General features: G+C 37.8%; 1 protein-coding gene across 1 annotated transcript; it reads left to right on the top strand.

Annotated features, from left to right (window-relative positions):
- Positions 1-50: 50 nt before the first annotated feature.
- On the top strand, positions 51-14,673 carry LOC140726637 (uncharacterized). Its single transcript, XM_073043254.1, is given in 6 exon segments — positions 51-72; positions 448-594; positions 10,161-13,522; positions 13,525-13,590; positions 13,593-13,648; positions 13,650-14,673. Coding segments are annotated over 4 exon segments (3,387 nt in total). The 5' UTR covers positions 51-72; positions 448-594; positions 10,161-10,344; the 3' UTR covers positions 13,737-14,673.
- The last annotated feature ends 1,934 nt before the right edge of the window (positions 14,674-16,607 follow it).

The raw sequence follows: 16,607 nt of genomic DNA, 5'->3' as shown, positions 1-16,607 counted from the left end.
CAGCCCAGGCTGCGTTCGGTCCGGCGGAGTGAGCGGGAGGGGGAGGCGGTTGCGAGCGCGAGTGAAGCTGAGGTGAGGATCGAGCGGCAGCCAGCGAGTCGGGGGCTGGGAGGCGAGGGCGGGGGGCAGGACGTTTCTTCTCGGCCTCTTTGTGTGCCGCGCTTCGACGGTGTCTTCGAGGAACGCGCCCTGGCCTCGCTGCCGCCTCCGCCCGCAGTGGGGCTCGGTACAGGGTGCCTGCAGCAGAACAATGTAACGCCGCTTTTGTGAAGTGCCCGACCAGGCGGACACTCGAGAGCCGCACTTCGTGCCGCAGCAGCAAACCATGGACAACTTTTAAAAAGCCCGTGACGTGCATTCTCACCCGATTGAGGGGCAAATGTTCTGCGGAGGTAGGGTGCAACAGGGAAAGTCTTTGTAAACACACACATACTCAAAAATCTGCAGATGCTGGAAATCCAAAGAAACGCACGCTAAATGCTGGAGGAATTCCGCAGCTCGGGCATAATCTATGGAAATGAATACAGTGGACGTTTCTGGTCGAATCTCTTCTTCAGAACTGCGAAGGAAGAAGGAAAAACGCCAGAATAAAAGGTGAGGGGAGGGGAATGAGGATAATCTAGAAGGTGACTGGGTGAAGCCAAGTGGGTAGAAAAGGACTGGAGAAGAAGGAATCTGATAAGAGAGGAGAATGGACCATAGGAGAAAGGGAAGGAGGAGGGGTCCCAGGGGGAGGTGATAGGCAGGTGAGGAGGTTGGAGGCCAGAGTGGGGAATAGAGGCAGAGGGGGAACATTCTTTTACTGGAAGGAGAAATCAATGTTCATGCCATCACATTGGAGGCTACCCAGACATGAGGTGTTGCACTTCCACCCTGAGAGTGGCCTCATCGTGGCACAAGAAAAGGCCATGGACTGATGTGTCTGAATGGGAATTGGAACTAAAATGGTTTGGCCACCTAGAAATTCTGCTTTTGGCCAACTTCCGTCATCTCCAATAGGATCCCAGCAACTTTACCACTCTTCGCTTTCCGCAGGGATTGTTCCCTCCGTGATTTCCTTCCCCAGTTGCATCTCCCCACTAATCTCAGTCCTGGCAGTTATCCCTGCAAGTGGCCAAAGGGGTACACCTGCCCATTCGTCTCCTCCCTCAGGGCACCAAGCAGTCCTTCCAGGTGAGGGAACACTTCACCTGCAAATCTGTTAGGGTATTCTATTGTGTCCAGTACTCCTGATTGGTGAGACCTGCCTGCGTAAATTGGGGACTGCTTGTTGAGCACCTCTGCTCCATCACCAAAAGTGGAATTTCACTTGTTAGCTTCCAACCTGACAGCATGAACATCAACTTCTCCTTCTGGTTTTAAAAAAAATCCCTCCCCCTTCTATTCCCCAGTCTGATCTCTTAGCTCTTCTCACCAGCCTATCACTTACCTCCTCCGGTGCCTCTCCTCCTTCCTGTTCTCCAATGGCTCACTCTCCTCTCAGATTACTTCCTCTGCAGACCTTAACCTTTCCTATCCACCAGGCTTCAGCTATCACCCTTAACCTCCCCCCACTTTTTTTCTTCATGTTTTCCCCCTTCCTTTTCAGTTCTGAAGAGGGGTCTTAGCCCAAAACGTCATCTTGTTCATTCATTTCCATAGATGCTGCCTGACCTGCTGAGTTCCTCGGCATTTTGTGTGGGAAGTTTGTAAAGCTTTTTTGAAACCTAATTCCAGTACAGAATTCATAAAGCCAGAATAAGTTCTTGTTTTGTGAAAGTTTTACCAAGCGAATTGGTTTTGTTTTGTTGACTTGTTTTGCCCATCATTACAGTGGTTTTCTGATTAGTGCAATCATGTTCACATTTTGACAACAATTAAACTTCAGTTGCATTGAACTTCATAGTCACTTCACATAAGCATATCTCTGTTATATTTTGAGAAAGATTGTTTTTTTTTCTAGGATATTTCCCCTAGGATGTATCCTTTTAAGATTGTGAATTTAAAGATCGTGCTTTTCCTCATGAGCCACTAATTGAAATAAATAATCCTTGCACTGTTTGATACAGAAAGGGGAAAATGGACAGCTGGATCTCTGGAGATTCACATGGTGCAGCTTACATTCTTGCAAAAAAAAACGTACAGATTAAATCTGGTCATGGAAAACTTAATTCCTATACTTTGACAAAAAAATTAGTATTATATGAAACTTGAACTATTTTAACAGGTTGATCACTTATTAAAAGAAAAGATTGATCTATAAAAATGAAACTTAATAGTAGCACAAAGTTTGTTAGTGCATTATCTAATAGGGTGTGTATAAATTGATAAGAATATTGCTACTTCATTTTCTGTAGCACTTGGTGCTATTTATTGGTTGTGATTTCTGTTTTGCATTATTATTGATGCAGTCCTGCATAGATTTCAACAAAAGCTTATTAAGAGAAGTATTCAGTCAATCCTGTATCACAAAATAGTTAGTTGTACCATTGACTACAATACCTATTCTACAGAAATAAACTGAATGTTTTGGTACAGCTTATAGAAGTGTGGCAATAGCATTTTTACTCAGTTTATTTGCTTGTGGAATAAACTATTATACTGAGAAAAAAAACTATTTGGCAGTGTTTATATTTTCCGCATCTGCATTAGGTATATTAAACTTGCAGGTGGGGTATGGCATTGTTTAATTCGCTGAGTTGATATAATTTTATTTTGGTATGTTGTAGAAAGTCTATAGCTGAAGAGTAATTGCAAAGGGAAAACATAATACTATATGTAGTATCTACAAAAATGCACAGCAGTTGCAATTGGAGTAGCCCAAGTGAATATCTCATAAACCTGTGACCTCTGCTACCAAGAAGGACAGTGACAACAGGTGCTTGGGGCCATTTGCCGGTTCCCTTCAAATCGCACCTATCCTGAATTGGAAATGCTACTCTTATTCATTGTTTTGGCTCTAAACCTTGGTGTTCCTAATTCAACTTTATTGGGTATGCCTTATGTAGATAAAGTAATGAAAAATGTGTGGTATGCCACTAGCTTCTCAAGGCCAGTTTAGGATAGTTGAATAAATGTTGGTCTTGTTGGTACACCCCACTAAAATGAATAAAATTCTACCAAAACACCAGCTCTATTTTTTTGTTTTCCTTTAACTCTTAAAAAATTTTTGTACTACCATTACCCAGTCTTGGAAGAGTGGATTTTTCTTGGGTTAGGAAGACTTAACTTTAGATGAATCTCAAACTCATTATCAATCCTTTAGATTCTGGTTTCTAACCACACTTTCAGAATTAAATGCTATTTACATTCTTGGCATTCTATTTGGCCCAATAAACCCTCAAGAATATTTGCACCCATAATTTATAATAGCACTTTTACCTAAGCTGACCTTTCTCTACAGCCTAATCCATGCTTCAGTTGTTTCTGGACTTGAATGTTTTGTTGCTTTCAAGGCAGCTTATTCTGCAATATCTTAAGTTTCAGCTGATCCCAAATTGTACTGCACATAGTTCTCCATCAATTAGTAATTGCTCATTACTTGTTCTAGATTGTCTCCAGTTCTCTGACACTTCTAGATTAAATTTTCATATGCATTGGCTGTTAAGGTCCATTAATTTGGATACATCTGCACTCCACTTTTCCATATCCTTGTAACTTTGGCCAATAGAAATTTTCTTTTACAAAATTTGTGAGGGGAGAGTAAATAAATACAATTTTTATTCAATTAATTTGCATGTCATGATACAGCCACTGATGAACTGGCTTTGTGTTATGGAAAATACTGCTATGGACAGTTTCTGTCTTACCCTGCTACTGCTCTGCCTCTCTTTCCCTGCCTCCCAACTCACCGGGGATATTTGTATTCTTAATCATGATCCTGTTCAAAACTCAGTTCAATTCACCTGATAGCCATATTGTAACCATTTAAACTGATTATTTTCTGAAATGTATGGTCAATGTACTAAGAAGTGAAAAGTTGGAATAAAAATGAAAAGCTGAATTATAACATTGTAAAGAAGTCTTTATGCTGAATTTGATCAAGTTTGGTCATGAGCTCTGTAGTAATTTGCTGCAAAAATTTAGTTGAAACATGAAAAGAATCAATGCAGAGATTGGAATGGGGTAAATTATACAAAACAAAAATAACTTGTGGTGTACACTGATGGATAAAATGGACAGCACCATCCCATTAGTCAGGTCATAGAGTGTGATGGAATTGTATGGTATAACAACAGTTCCCTTCAGCTAAGATTCATTCATGCTGACTGTGATGCCTACCTACACTATCCACATCAGCCTTTGTTCCTCTACTTTCCTATCCAAGTTCCTGCCCAAAAGCCTTTTTCTGTCTCTGCTTCTTCCACTGGCAACACATTGCATATAAGCACCATTCTCTGTATGGAGAAAATCTTGACTCTATCTTTAAATTTCTCCCCTCTCACTTTAAACCCATGACTCTAGTTTTAGTTTCTTCTATCCTAGGCAAAACACTGACTGACTATGCCTGCTATCATTTAAAAAAAAATACCTGTATAAGATCACCCCTCAACCTCTGGTAAGAATAACCTCAGTTTATCCATCTCTCATTAGTAAAGCTATCTGTTTTGGGAAGCTACCTGGTAAATCACTAATGCATTGTTTCCAAACTGACCACATCCTTACTATAAGAGTTCTGACCAGAACTGTATACACTAGTACAACTTCAGTCTGACCAATGTTTTGTACCGCTGCAGTATGATATCCCAACTCTTGCACTCAAGGCCCTGATTATGAAGATAAGGACTTACTGTACTTTGTGTTACCAGTTTTTGGAACTACAAACTTGCACCCAAGGTCCCTTTATCCCTTGCATCCCAACATTCCTGAGGTTCATGCCATTTGCTGTATATATCCTGTCAGATTTTAATGTCCCAAATGCACTAACTTGCGCTTCTCTGGATTAAATTCCATATGCTACTGTTCAAATCAACCTTTGAACTAACCTTTGTCCTTCCATATCCTTTCACAATCTTGTTCACTTTTCATAACTCCATCAGTTTTTGTGTTAGCAAACCATTTCATCAGACCATAAATACAAGCATGCTTCAGATTCCAAGACCAGAATATTCTTTGAGGTGACTAGCCTAAAATTTCCCAGCTGTACTGTAATTAATGCTCTACAGATATAACACAACCCATTGTGTTGTGTGTAGGGGATTAAATGTTTTGAACATGTTAATAAATAAGAATTGATCTGGTAATACCAAGGGAAGTGGAACTGTGACTAAAGCATACAATTGTACCACTAAACCAGTCATTAGGAGATTGTGAAGTTAACGTTAGTTAGAGAACCACTGGTTACATTATCTTCATACATTAACATATCTCTTACATTCATGTCTGCACATTGCAAAGTGGACATCATAAGTGAGCTGTCTGATGGTACCATGTATATCAATTTGCTCTGTCACTTGTCTGTCCATTCTGTCCAGGAGCAAATGTGCTCAGAGGGAAGGTCAAACAAATATACTCCCTGGATCCAGAAATATGCCAGGAAGAAAAGGCACATCTACTCCCCAAGCTGCTTAGTCCAAAGGATTGCAAGTATTTATATCATTGCTAACTTCACATCATTCTAAGGGCAAGTACCTTGCCTGTTTTATTAGTCAAATGCCATCATTGATACAAGCAAAATTAAAAACTAGCACCTGAAGTTCAAGGTCCAAGTCTGGGTAATGTGGTCTAAATACTTCTTGGCTTGTAGCATGTAGCACAATTGCATCGAGCCAAAACAAACAAAGTTACATAGTCCCCCTCCGAGTCCTGATAAAGGTCACCTCAGCTTCTTGTACAAATGTCACTTGTGTCCATCCACTAACCAATATTTCAACTGTTCTGGTTTCTATGAACTGCATCTGCCTCTGGGGCATTTCTTGTCTTCATTTGCTGGTCTTCCTGCAACAGCCCCACCCGTGAGCTCCCATGCAGTGGCAAATCTTTTGAAATAGAAGGCTTTATTATGCATCCTTTTATTCAATACCATTCATCCTGTGTGTGCACATAAGTTTAGTGTAGCTGTGGGAAATTTTAATTGTCCACTTGACTCATCTGAAGTTTCTGTTACTGTACCTGACTTGTATGGCTTTGCCATTGTTATAGTTGTAAATTTGGGCCCCATATTTAACTTCATGTGGCTGAGGATACTTAGGAATGTTGGTCAAGCCACACTTGAAATACACAGAAGGCTGTGATTAGGTTAGAGAGGGTGCAGAAAAAAATTGCAAGGATTTTGTCTGGATTAGAGTGCTTGAGTTATCAGGAAAAATTGGATAGTTTTGGGGCTGTTTTCCTTGGAGCAAATGAGGCTGAAGGGTGATATGACAGAGGTATATAAAATTATGAGGTGTATATAGTGTGGATAACCAATGTCTCTTTCCCATGGTTGATGGTCTCTAAAACTAGAGGGCATTGGTTTAAGGTGAAAGGAAGGAATTTTAGAGGGAATCTGAGGGTTAAATTTTTCAGAGCAGTTTGTAAGTGAAAATGAGCTGCTAGAAGAAAAAAGTAACAGTATTTAAGAGGCATCTGGATGGATACTTGAATGAATGAGGCATAAAGAAATAGGAAATTAATCCAGGTGTGGAATTGCGGTATTGGTAAGTATGAACATGTTAAGCCGAAAGGCTTTATTTCTATGCTATACAACTCCAACTCTATTTAGATTTGGCAGCATTGAGTCCTGATAAAGGGTCTCAGTCTGAAACGTTGACTTCTCTTTTCCATAAATGCTGCCTGGCCTGCTGAGTTCCTCCAGCATTTTGTGTGTTGATAGAGCTGGGTAAATTGTGTTTGTGGGTAATGTATAATCCTGAAAGTATTGTTAATTATCTGATTACTTAGTCACCAATTTAATTTATGGATTTTTGACTCCTCCATAGCATTCCCAAAGAAAACAAGTTGCTTCTGAGAATGTTTCTGTGTTCAAATCTATTTTGTGTACTAGAACTTTGTTAAACATGAGTGGACTCAGTCATAATGTTAAATATAGAGAGGCATTACTGGCAGCTCTGCTGCATCAAGTACTGGCACAAAGCCCTGCCCTATCTACTGTCGTGCTGTGAACTTATGAAACCGTTAAAGTGATTGTATTGTTGTATGGCTTGGTGTGTGCTGCTGAGGCAATATGCAGTGCTTGCCTCTGAAGGCTGATGAGCAGTGTGGTCTCACAACAATGTAGTGTGGGCCTCAGGAATGCACCTTGACTGCTATGGTGACTACAGGCATTGGCAACATTGTTGGAGTGACCACAGTTGGGTTTGGTAATATGGAGAAAACCGTAGGCTGTGGTAAGCTGCATGGCCACACAAATGAGAGACAACCAATTATATTACATTCAACTGGAGATGGTGAGAGAAAATAGGAATTACCGTAGATTCCGGATTATAAGCCGCTACTTTTTTCCCACATTTTGAACAGCTTTGAACTCTGCGGCCTTTAATCCAGAGCGGCTAATACATGGTTTTTTTTCATGCCGCCTCGTAAACATTTTGCCTCGTAACAGTAGACCAATAAAATTGATGAGTAGTTCACAGAGGTCCAATGAAATTGTACGATAAATCAAGCGCACTTTCACAATTAAATTATTGTAAATCAGTCATTTGTACTCACCCTCATCAACATGGAAAACACTCGAAGAAAAGCATTGTGCTGCCTTTATGGCAGTTACTTAGTTTATAATATTTTCGCTTAGTAATTCATTTGTTAGTTAAAGTTAGAAGTGTTTTAACTATATTTGTTTTCTGTACTACATCCCGGGATGCTATGATGTCACACCCGGTTTCGCCGCGTCTTGTGGGAAAAATACCGGTTTGCAATAAACGGGAAGGCATTACGCGAGCACATCAGACCCGAGCACATTAGCCGAGCTCATTAGACCCGATTAGACCCGATCGCGTTACGCGAGCTCATCAGACCCGAGCACATTAGCCGAGCTCATTAGACCCGAGCGAAAACGCTGCTTTTAAGTTAAAGGCGATCAATAACTTTTCCTGGTAGGCTGCAGTATATATATTTTTACCAGTCGCTAGGAGATATTGGAATGTTGTTCGTGCTGTTCAGTAAAAAAGTATATGCAACGTAATTTGTGTTACCGATACGTATGTATATTTAAAAGTAGCCGTATTACAGGCACGGTTCGAAAAAAAGCATTTGCAATATATATTTGTTTGTTACCATATGGATTTAATTAAAAGTTAAAAAATCCTCACGTGTAATATCTTTCTGTGTAAATATCTCATATTACAACGTGGGACACCTGCGGCCGAAAATCCGGTGCGGCCTAAAATCCGGTGCGGCCTGTACAAGTAAAAAATTGATTTTATTTCTAAAATTAGAGCCAGCGGCTTTTAATCAGGTGCGCTCTGTAGTCCGGAATCTACGGTAACTGCAATATCCAACAATGACCTGAACTCAACACTCTTGGCAGCACGAAGCCCTGAATTCCACGTCAGTGCTGCTCCACTTCCCCAGCTTTCCAACAGCAGCCTGCCTCGCAGCCATTCAACAGTTCCACATTGCTGCTGGAGCCCAGGGGCTTGTGCCAAGTTCCTGCTACAGCAGAGCCTGAGCAGATACCTTGTTTTGTACAAGCAGTATGAGCTGTGAAGATTACTACTCTTAGGACTAAGAGACTAATACTGCATTCTGTGGTGTGCCAGGTGAGGGATCAGCATATAGATTTACAATGATCTCATTATTTTGTCAAATTTTTCACTATATTTGTGCAAATAAAATACTTTTAATAGTTATTCCACAAAACCAACTGAATGGGCTACTAAAGCCTGCTTCATTATTCAATAAGTTCATAGTTGAGAATATATTCCTCAATTCAACTTGAATGTCCTCATCCTTTTAACCTTTAATTCCCTTAATGATTTAAATATTTATATGAGCTTTTTATATATTCATGGATTCAATCACCAGTGCTTTTTGGGCTAAAGAATTCCAAAGGCTTGAACAACACTCCTAAATTCTGTGATTATGCTCTGTCATCCGAGAGTCTTCCATCAGAAGAAACATTCTTCCAGGATTTACCCTGTGAAGATCCCTAGATTGTTTACAGAAAATCATTGTACTGCATTTCTGGTTGAGCTATGTTTCCCTACTTTGAAGAGCAACTCGAGCTTCAAGCTGGGTAATCAAGCCACTGGATAAAAGGGAAATGTTTTTGCTTCTTTCTGTATTGCCACAGCTTTCTTTCAGTGCAGTGTCAAAAGGGAACATCAAGTATTCCCTGTCCCCTTTATTTAAACTCTCGTAAAATGCTTAATTTGCTTTCGTATTCCTAAACAACTTCTGTGGTCATGTGAGAAAGAAACTTGATTTGTCTGGGAAATTTTTAATACCTAGCTGGTGTTGAGAACTCAAGTTTAATATTTTCATCATCTGAGTAATAAAATAAACAATTGCATGTAGCAGTTTAAACTTAACAGGGTATCATATTCTACTAACAAATGTTTTTATGGTTCCTGTCAATACTCATTTTTTCTGAGGTTGGTGGAGTTGAGGGAAGGTGTATGACAACTGCTCAACCAAGGAAAGCCACATGATGGAGAATGCAAACTTTAAGTTTTTATGAAGATTGCTTGTATCCATTATGTGGGTTTCATATCTGTGTTTTACATCATCTATACAGCTGTGACGCTAGCATGTAAGCCTTTTACCCTTAATTGAACGGTTTCTTAATACTTTTGTGAAGTCAACACTCAAACAAGAAAAATGTCAAAATGGGCATTTTTCAAAAACTATTCACATTGAAGTGGATGTGGAAGAATCTGACATAGGGCTTGGGAAAATTACCAGAAAGAGTTTGCTAATGTCACTTCCGGAGTAGCTATTTATATTTAATTTTTTAAATGGCCAAATATACTTAGCATGATGACCTCTACTAAAAAAAACAAGAGTTTAAAATGTGTATTTTCATCTACATGTAATTAAATGCAAGAAAGCAAATTTTAAGATACTTTAAAATTGAAATATTTTTTTTAAAAAAATTTGTGATTTCTATTTAAAAGATTCACCTCATAATTTGTGTGTTGATTTAAACATACTTTAGAAAAATGAAAAATAATTGCATATTCAAGTTTTACGAATGTTTGAATTCTTAAGTGCATGTTACATCTTGATATGTTTTTTTTTAGAAACTTTACTCCTTAAGGGATGGATATTTACTATACATTGTGTGCAACTTGATATGATGACAACTAAAGAAAATGGATTATTTCCAGACTGATGCTACACTATCGCAAAAACATCCTTCCTCCAGTTAGTGTAATGTTTCTCTACACGTGCCTTTACATGTAGCAGGATTTTGCTGAATTTACTATGGAATCTAAGGACTTTTCATGCTTCAGTAGAAAGACCTGTGAAGTTCAACGGGTGGCTGAGGATATTTCTGAAGCAAATAAAATAGAATGTTGTGAATTTGAAGCCCGGTGGCGAATCTGCAATAATAAGCTGAATAAGGAAACCACGATGATTCCTGAAACGCACATTTCAGTTTTTCAGACTGAAGACACTATTTCTGACCAAATGTTAAACTTTTCTTTAAATGGAATAACATGTGAAGACAAATTTAACGGTGTAAAAGTTGATGAATTGGATACCACTGCCAATACTCAGTGTTTCTTCACAGAAAAATCTAATGGAGATGATACATTGCTGCCTTTTCCAAGCCAGAACTGGAGTTACTTTGAGTCCTTCATAAATGAAAATAAAGAAGAATTTTTAGATCTTTGCACAATAAATGATTTTTCAACTAACTTACTAAGTGAGGAAGGCAGTGACAGTTTTTTGTTTGATGAATCAGCATTAAATAGTGATGTCTGCTCACTGAAAATACGATATGAATCTTTTCAGGACAATATAAAAGATAAAACTAATGTTCATGCTCATCAAGATGATGCACAGCTCCAATTTTTTCCCAGCAACTGTTGTAATGGAATGAAAAATGGGGAGGAAACTATCCTAAAAAAAATTGCTTCTGCTCAAGAAGAGAAAAGGGAACATGACAATCCAGAACATCACACTTTGTGTCAGTTAGAGAGTAAAAGCTGCCTTCTGTCTGGTGCTTTTATGGATGACTGGAAAGATGCTGAGAGTTCACTGGATTCAGTCTGTTCATCCTCAGTTCTCAGTGAAGATCAAGGAAAATGGAAGCTTTTGAAGAAAAGTGCAGATAGGTATTCAAATCAAACCAATTACACTTTGAGGGCTAAACGCCAGATACGGTACAATGATGATTATTTATATGACATTGATTCCCTAGACACCATAAAAACACTAGGGAAAATAGATCAAACTACAGATACTGCAAAGGAGGATGATGATGACTGGTGTCCGAGAAAAAGGAAGAAAACTGGCAAAAAAGAGCCGCCTGTAATTATAAAATACATTATTGTCAATCGGTTCAAAGGACACAAAAACATGCACGTAAAAATAAGTCGATTAGATTGTACTGAGCAACAGGTATTATTGACTGATGAAGTAGTAAAAAAATATAAAAAACTTTCACCACTTAAGGAATTTTGGTCTCCAGTTCCTAAATGTAATAAATATCATAACCAAGAAAGAAGTGATGGGAAATTAAAAATCTGCTCAGATGCTGGTACATCTTATATGTTTTTTGCTTCTAAAAATAAAAAACAACGAACACTTGCAAATGGCACGTCATCAGTTAAAATAGGGCACTCTTTGAATCATCGAAAAAATAGTGTAATTGAAACAGTTGACTCAAACACAGAAGTACCCAAGAATGTACAAAAGTATGATAAGTCTGTTTATGAATTTACAGATGAAATAGAATTAAAGCGTATCACTATTCGGACCGTGCATAAGCCTGGTTGGTTAAGAGACATGCAGCAGGAAGATTCACTACAAAAGTTAAAGAAACAAAACATACTTTCAAGGAAAAGGAGAACAACTGCTCAGGATGGTAAGGAAAGTAGTGATAGAAATTACTTAAAGAAACCTGACGAAAACTCTCAAGTCCTAAATGCAGATGTGCACAAAGTTCAAGGTGAGTGGAATTCTGCTTCTGATTCTTTCGGTAACTTCAATACCACCAATATGCATTCTTCAATAGTTCGTAATAAAATAGAAACTTCTAGGGAGTTACTTTCTCTAGATCCAGCCAGCAGTCCAGGCTGCCCTGTACTGTCTGTTTACAGTATACATTCTGCTCCAGAAATCCTTGGAGGATATTTCCGATCTCTGCTGGATGGCGATGATTTTGCTGTTAATGAAAATTTCCAAATTTCCCCACAGGATTCCAGTACTGGTCAGCAGTTCAATGAAGATGTAACAGAGAGCCCATTTTCTTCACGGCAAAGACAAATTAACATATCCACAAGATGCAGTAGTGATGAATCAAATAGCCTTAAGTTGGAAGTTGAACCAAACATCCATGAAGCTTGCAATTTAGAGACTATTCAAAGTGTACATCATCACAGAGTAATGGACGAAGAGTTATATTCTGCAGGTGAAGTTAGCTCTGAAAATGACAAAACTAAGAATCAATTAAATATGAACAAAAGTACAAATCAATGTGGCTTGAAGATGTACAGTTGTCAAAATGAAATAAATGCTAACTTCACTCAGAAAGTAAGTGAAGAAACAAAACAACTCTTTACTTCAAAAGACACCCTCTGTATTTTAGATATTTCAAATTTTACCCCTGGAAAAGCAAAACCAACATGTAGCTCTGAATTTTCAAAAGGATGTACAGCAGAAATTCCCTCTAAGGTGATAAAATCTAATGCAAATTCTTTGCAACAGTGCAGCCAAAATCAATTTGCCAAGAAGGCTACATTTCTAAATGAATGTTCAGAACAATTTCAGATCCACAGTGAAGTATTTTCTACGACTGTCAAGAGTCAAAGTGAGCCCACATCTGTTTCATTCTTGTCACGTGCACAATCTTCTAATCAGTTACAAACTTTTGATCATGTGAGTTCAATTAAATATAAATATCCCAAAGTTAATAAAACTTCCAAAGTTAGTAAGGCAATAAATAGCTTTAAAAAAAGACATGGAAAATCAAATGCAAGGCAATGGGACAGAAGAACTATTCAAAAGTACAAATATCACAACAATGAGATCAAACCCAGTAAAATAGAGAATATTGAGAAAGATAGTATCTTACCAGAAAGCTATAAAGGTTTAGAATATTTTTCAGATACATTATATGCAAATCAAAAAAAGCAGCCTAAAAGGGCATGTAAACCGACAAAAGGGTTTACTAATAAAGATTTAGAAATGTGTACAAAGCTTGTGAAGAAAGGTTTGATGAGTGCAAGAAACAAGCTCTCTATAAAGGAAGAAAAGCTGAATGCAAAAGCTAAATGCTGGATTGCTCCTGCAGAGTCTTATGAGTATGTACCCAGTAACATCCCTAGAGGAAGCAGTCTATTGACTAGTGATCAGAGAGAATTTGAGGAACCTGGTAATATTCTTTCTAACATAGTCTCTGGAATGGCAGCTGTTAAGCAATTTATGATGGCTTCAGTGAACCAATCTTAAATCAGGGAGAAGTTGTTCTTTCTGCTGTTAATCAGTATATGGAAGTGCAAAATATTCCAAATGGAAACCCAAATCAATTCAGATGTTGCATGTTGGTACAAAAGACTTAAAAAAACAAACCACTGCGTGCTTCTGAATGTACCCTAGACAATGTGGGTTTTGTTAATTACCTTGCCAGTCATGTTGCAACTTGCTGAGTTCAAAGTATCTGCTTCTGACACACAAATAGCTGACTGCAGCTGTACAAGCAATGCACTTTGTGAATGAAGAGGGAAATTATATATCATTTGACAGTTTTATTATCTCCTCAAAATACTGGTGATATGTCTTGTTATACTTGGAGCCTTTACTCAGCAGATGTCCCTGTTAAATAAATTTTAGCATACCAGATATTTTGAGACTGCCCACCAAAATGTTGAATATCTTATTTAGATGTGGTATGACAACTGCAAAATATTTCATGGCGCTATCTCTTTACGAAAAGTTTACTTTTTGTTACATTTAATAAAACAATCTAAGACTCTTTGAAAGCATATAAAATGGGATTTGCTTCCAACTTCTCCAATGCAAAAAATTTTTTGAATATTAAGTGTAAGTCTGGAATACATTTTGATGTATTTAGAATTCAATTTTTGTACTTTAAACTTTTTCAAATCTGCAGATTTTATATTGGGAATGCTCACATTAATAATCAAGCATCACTGCCTAGCTTTACTGTAAATTTAATCAATTACCCGGTTTAAATGTTTTATTATAAAATTATCCTTTTGTCAAATCTGCATCTTTGTGACTTTTAAGAATCAAGTAAAGTCAAATATTTTATACTGTTAACCTGAGGTAAAACACTATTGTTTTATTAGATAAAACATTTTCACTAGATAAATTTTAGAAGATCTGAAATAAAAACTGAAAATATTTCACAGTGTGAAAGCATTGTGCAATATGATTTTGTTCTTCCACTGTAAATAACAAAGTAATCTATTTTGATTTATTTGAGAAATTTTTATTCTGGAGATTTGCTTAACCTTGTGAATTGCAATCTATGTTAACCTCTTTTTTTTAATTTCCCTTAAGAGCATGAAAGCTAAATTGATGTCTTAAGGAGAGTAGAATTAAAAATGGATTTGAAATGTTTTCATAGCTTGTGGATATGTATGTAGAAAAAAGAGATTGTCTGGAAGTTCAAATTGCTGGGTTGGAAAGGAAAAGGGGGCATGTTTAAAATCATCTCTTTGTAAAGTAGCACAGTAAACCAATCCATTGTGCTTCAGCTTCATAATATCACAATTTGTACAGTTTAATAATTTCATTTCAGGTTGATGGAAAAAAGGTATTTTGTATTTTATAATTTAAGTCATTGATTTTGTAGAATTTTTTAAATACATTATGATTTAAATATCTATCTTATAAGGAAGTAATTCATTCTTGTCTGAATTCAGTGAAAGCAAAACTAAAGCAAATAACCCAGTTAGAGGTGTGATGGTATTGCAATGAAATTATAGTTTGTGATTATTGACACACACTAATGAGCCACTTAAAATTTCAAAATTTGGGGTAGCTAATAAAGATGCAATATTTAGAATTGTAGGTGGAATTTTCATTAACTACATTTACTCGGGTGGTTAATGACGGAATCTGAAAGATTCCTCTAATTTATCTGCATCTCTAGAATTTGAAAGTTTTGTGAAGTACATTATAGAGCAGGTCAGTGTTGCATCAAATAGAATTGCTGTCATACAGACTCAAAAACCTATGTAGAGTTTGGAACTCCTGCACTGTCACACCTTCCCTCGTAATGGTATAGATATCCTCTACATGCTCTGGTTTCCCCCTATAACCCAAATCCATGCAGGTTGGTTGTAAATTTATTAGTCACCATAAAATGTCCCTTATATGTAGGTGTGTAAAATCTCGGGGGGGGGGGGGTGGTGATGTTGATGGAAACAAGGGGAGAATAAAACGACCATAAAACATAGGAGCAGAATTGGGCCATTTGGCCCATCAAGTCTGCTCTGCCATTCCATCATGGCTGATTTATCACCCCTCTCAAACCAATTCTGCTTTCTCCCCATAACCTTTGACACCCTGATTAATCAAGAACCTTAACCTCCATATAAATATACCCAATAACTTGTCCTCCACAACTGTCTGTGGCAGTGAACTTGACAGATTCACCACCCTCCGGCTAAAGAAATAACTTGTCGTCTCGGTTCTAAAGGGGACATTCTTCTATTCTGAGTCTGTGTCCACTGGTCCTGGACTCATTTACTACAGGAAACATCCTCTCCACATCTACTATCTAATGAAGTCAAACTCACACTGTAAGATTTCTGATTGGTTAAGGCATCATGCCATTTTTTTATTGTCTTGGTAACTCAAGTCTCCAGTGTAACTTAACTTAGTTTCCTGTGCTAAAGCCCACTAAAGGTGAGTACCAAGGGCAATGCAGTGAACAACTGGCATAATTCATTTTTGTCATGGACTCCAAAATGGGCTGAATATTATAACTGAGGAGTGTAGATACAGTGGTATGCAAAAGTTTGGGCACCCCTGGTCAAAATTTCTGTTCCTGTGAATAGTTAAGTGAGTAGAAGATGAATTGATCTCCAAAAGTCATTAAGTTAAAAGATGAAACATTCTTTACTACATTTTAAACAAGATTAGTGTATTATTTTTGTTTTGTACAATTTCAGAGTGAAAAAAGGAAAGGAGCACCATGCAAAAGTTTGGGCACCCCAAGAGATTTGAGCTCTCAGATAACTTTTACCAGGGTCTCAGACCATAATTAGCTTGTTAGGGCTATGGCTTGTTCACAATCATCATTAGGAAAGGCCAGGTGATGCAAATTTCAAAACTTTATAAATACCCTGACTCTTCAAACCTTGTCCCAACAATCAGCAGCCATGGGTTCCTCTAAGCGGCTGCCTAGCACTCTGAAAATTAAAATAAATGATATCCACAAAGCAGGAGAAGGCTATAAGAAGATAGCAAAGCGTTTTTAAGTAGCCATTTCCTCAGTTTGTAATGTAGTTATGAAATGGCAGTTAACAGGAATGGTGGAGGTCAAG

The sequence above is a fragment of the Hemitrygon akajei genome, chromosome 4 (genome assembly GCF_048418815.1).
Source record: "Hemitrygon akajei chromosome 4, sHemAka1.3, whole genome shotgun sequence".
Lineage (NCBI taxonomy): Eukaryota > Metazoa > Chordata > Chondrichthyes > Myliobatiformes > Dasyatidae > Hemitrygon > Hemitrygon akajei.
The sequence above is the reverse complement of the archived record's forward strand: the minus strand, read 5'-3'. Positions and strand labels throughout refer to the sequence as shown.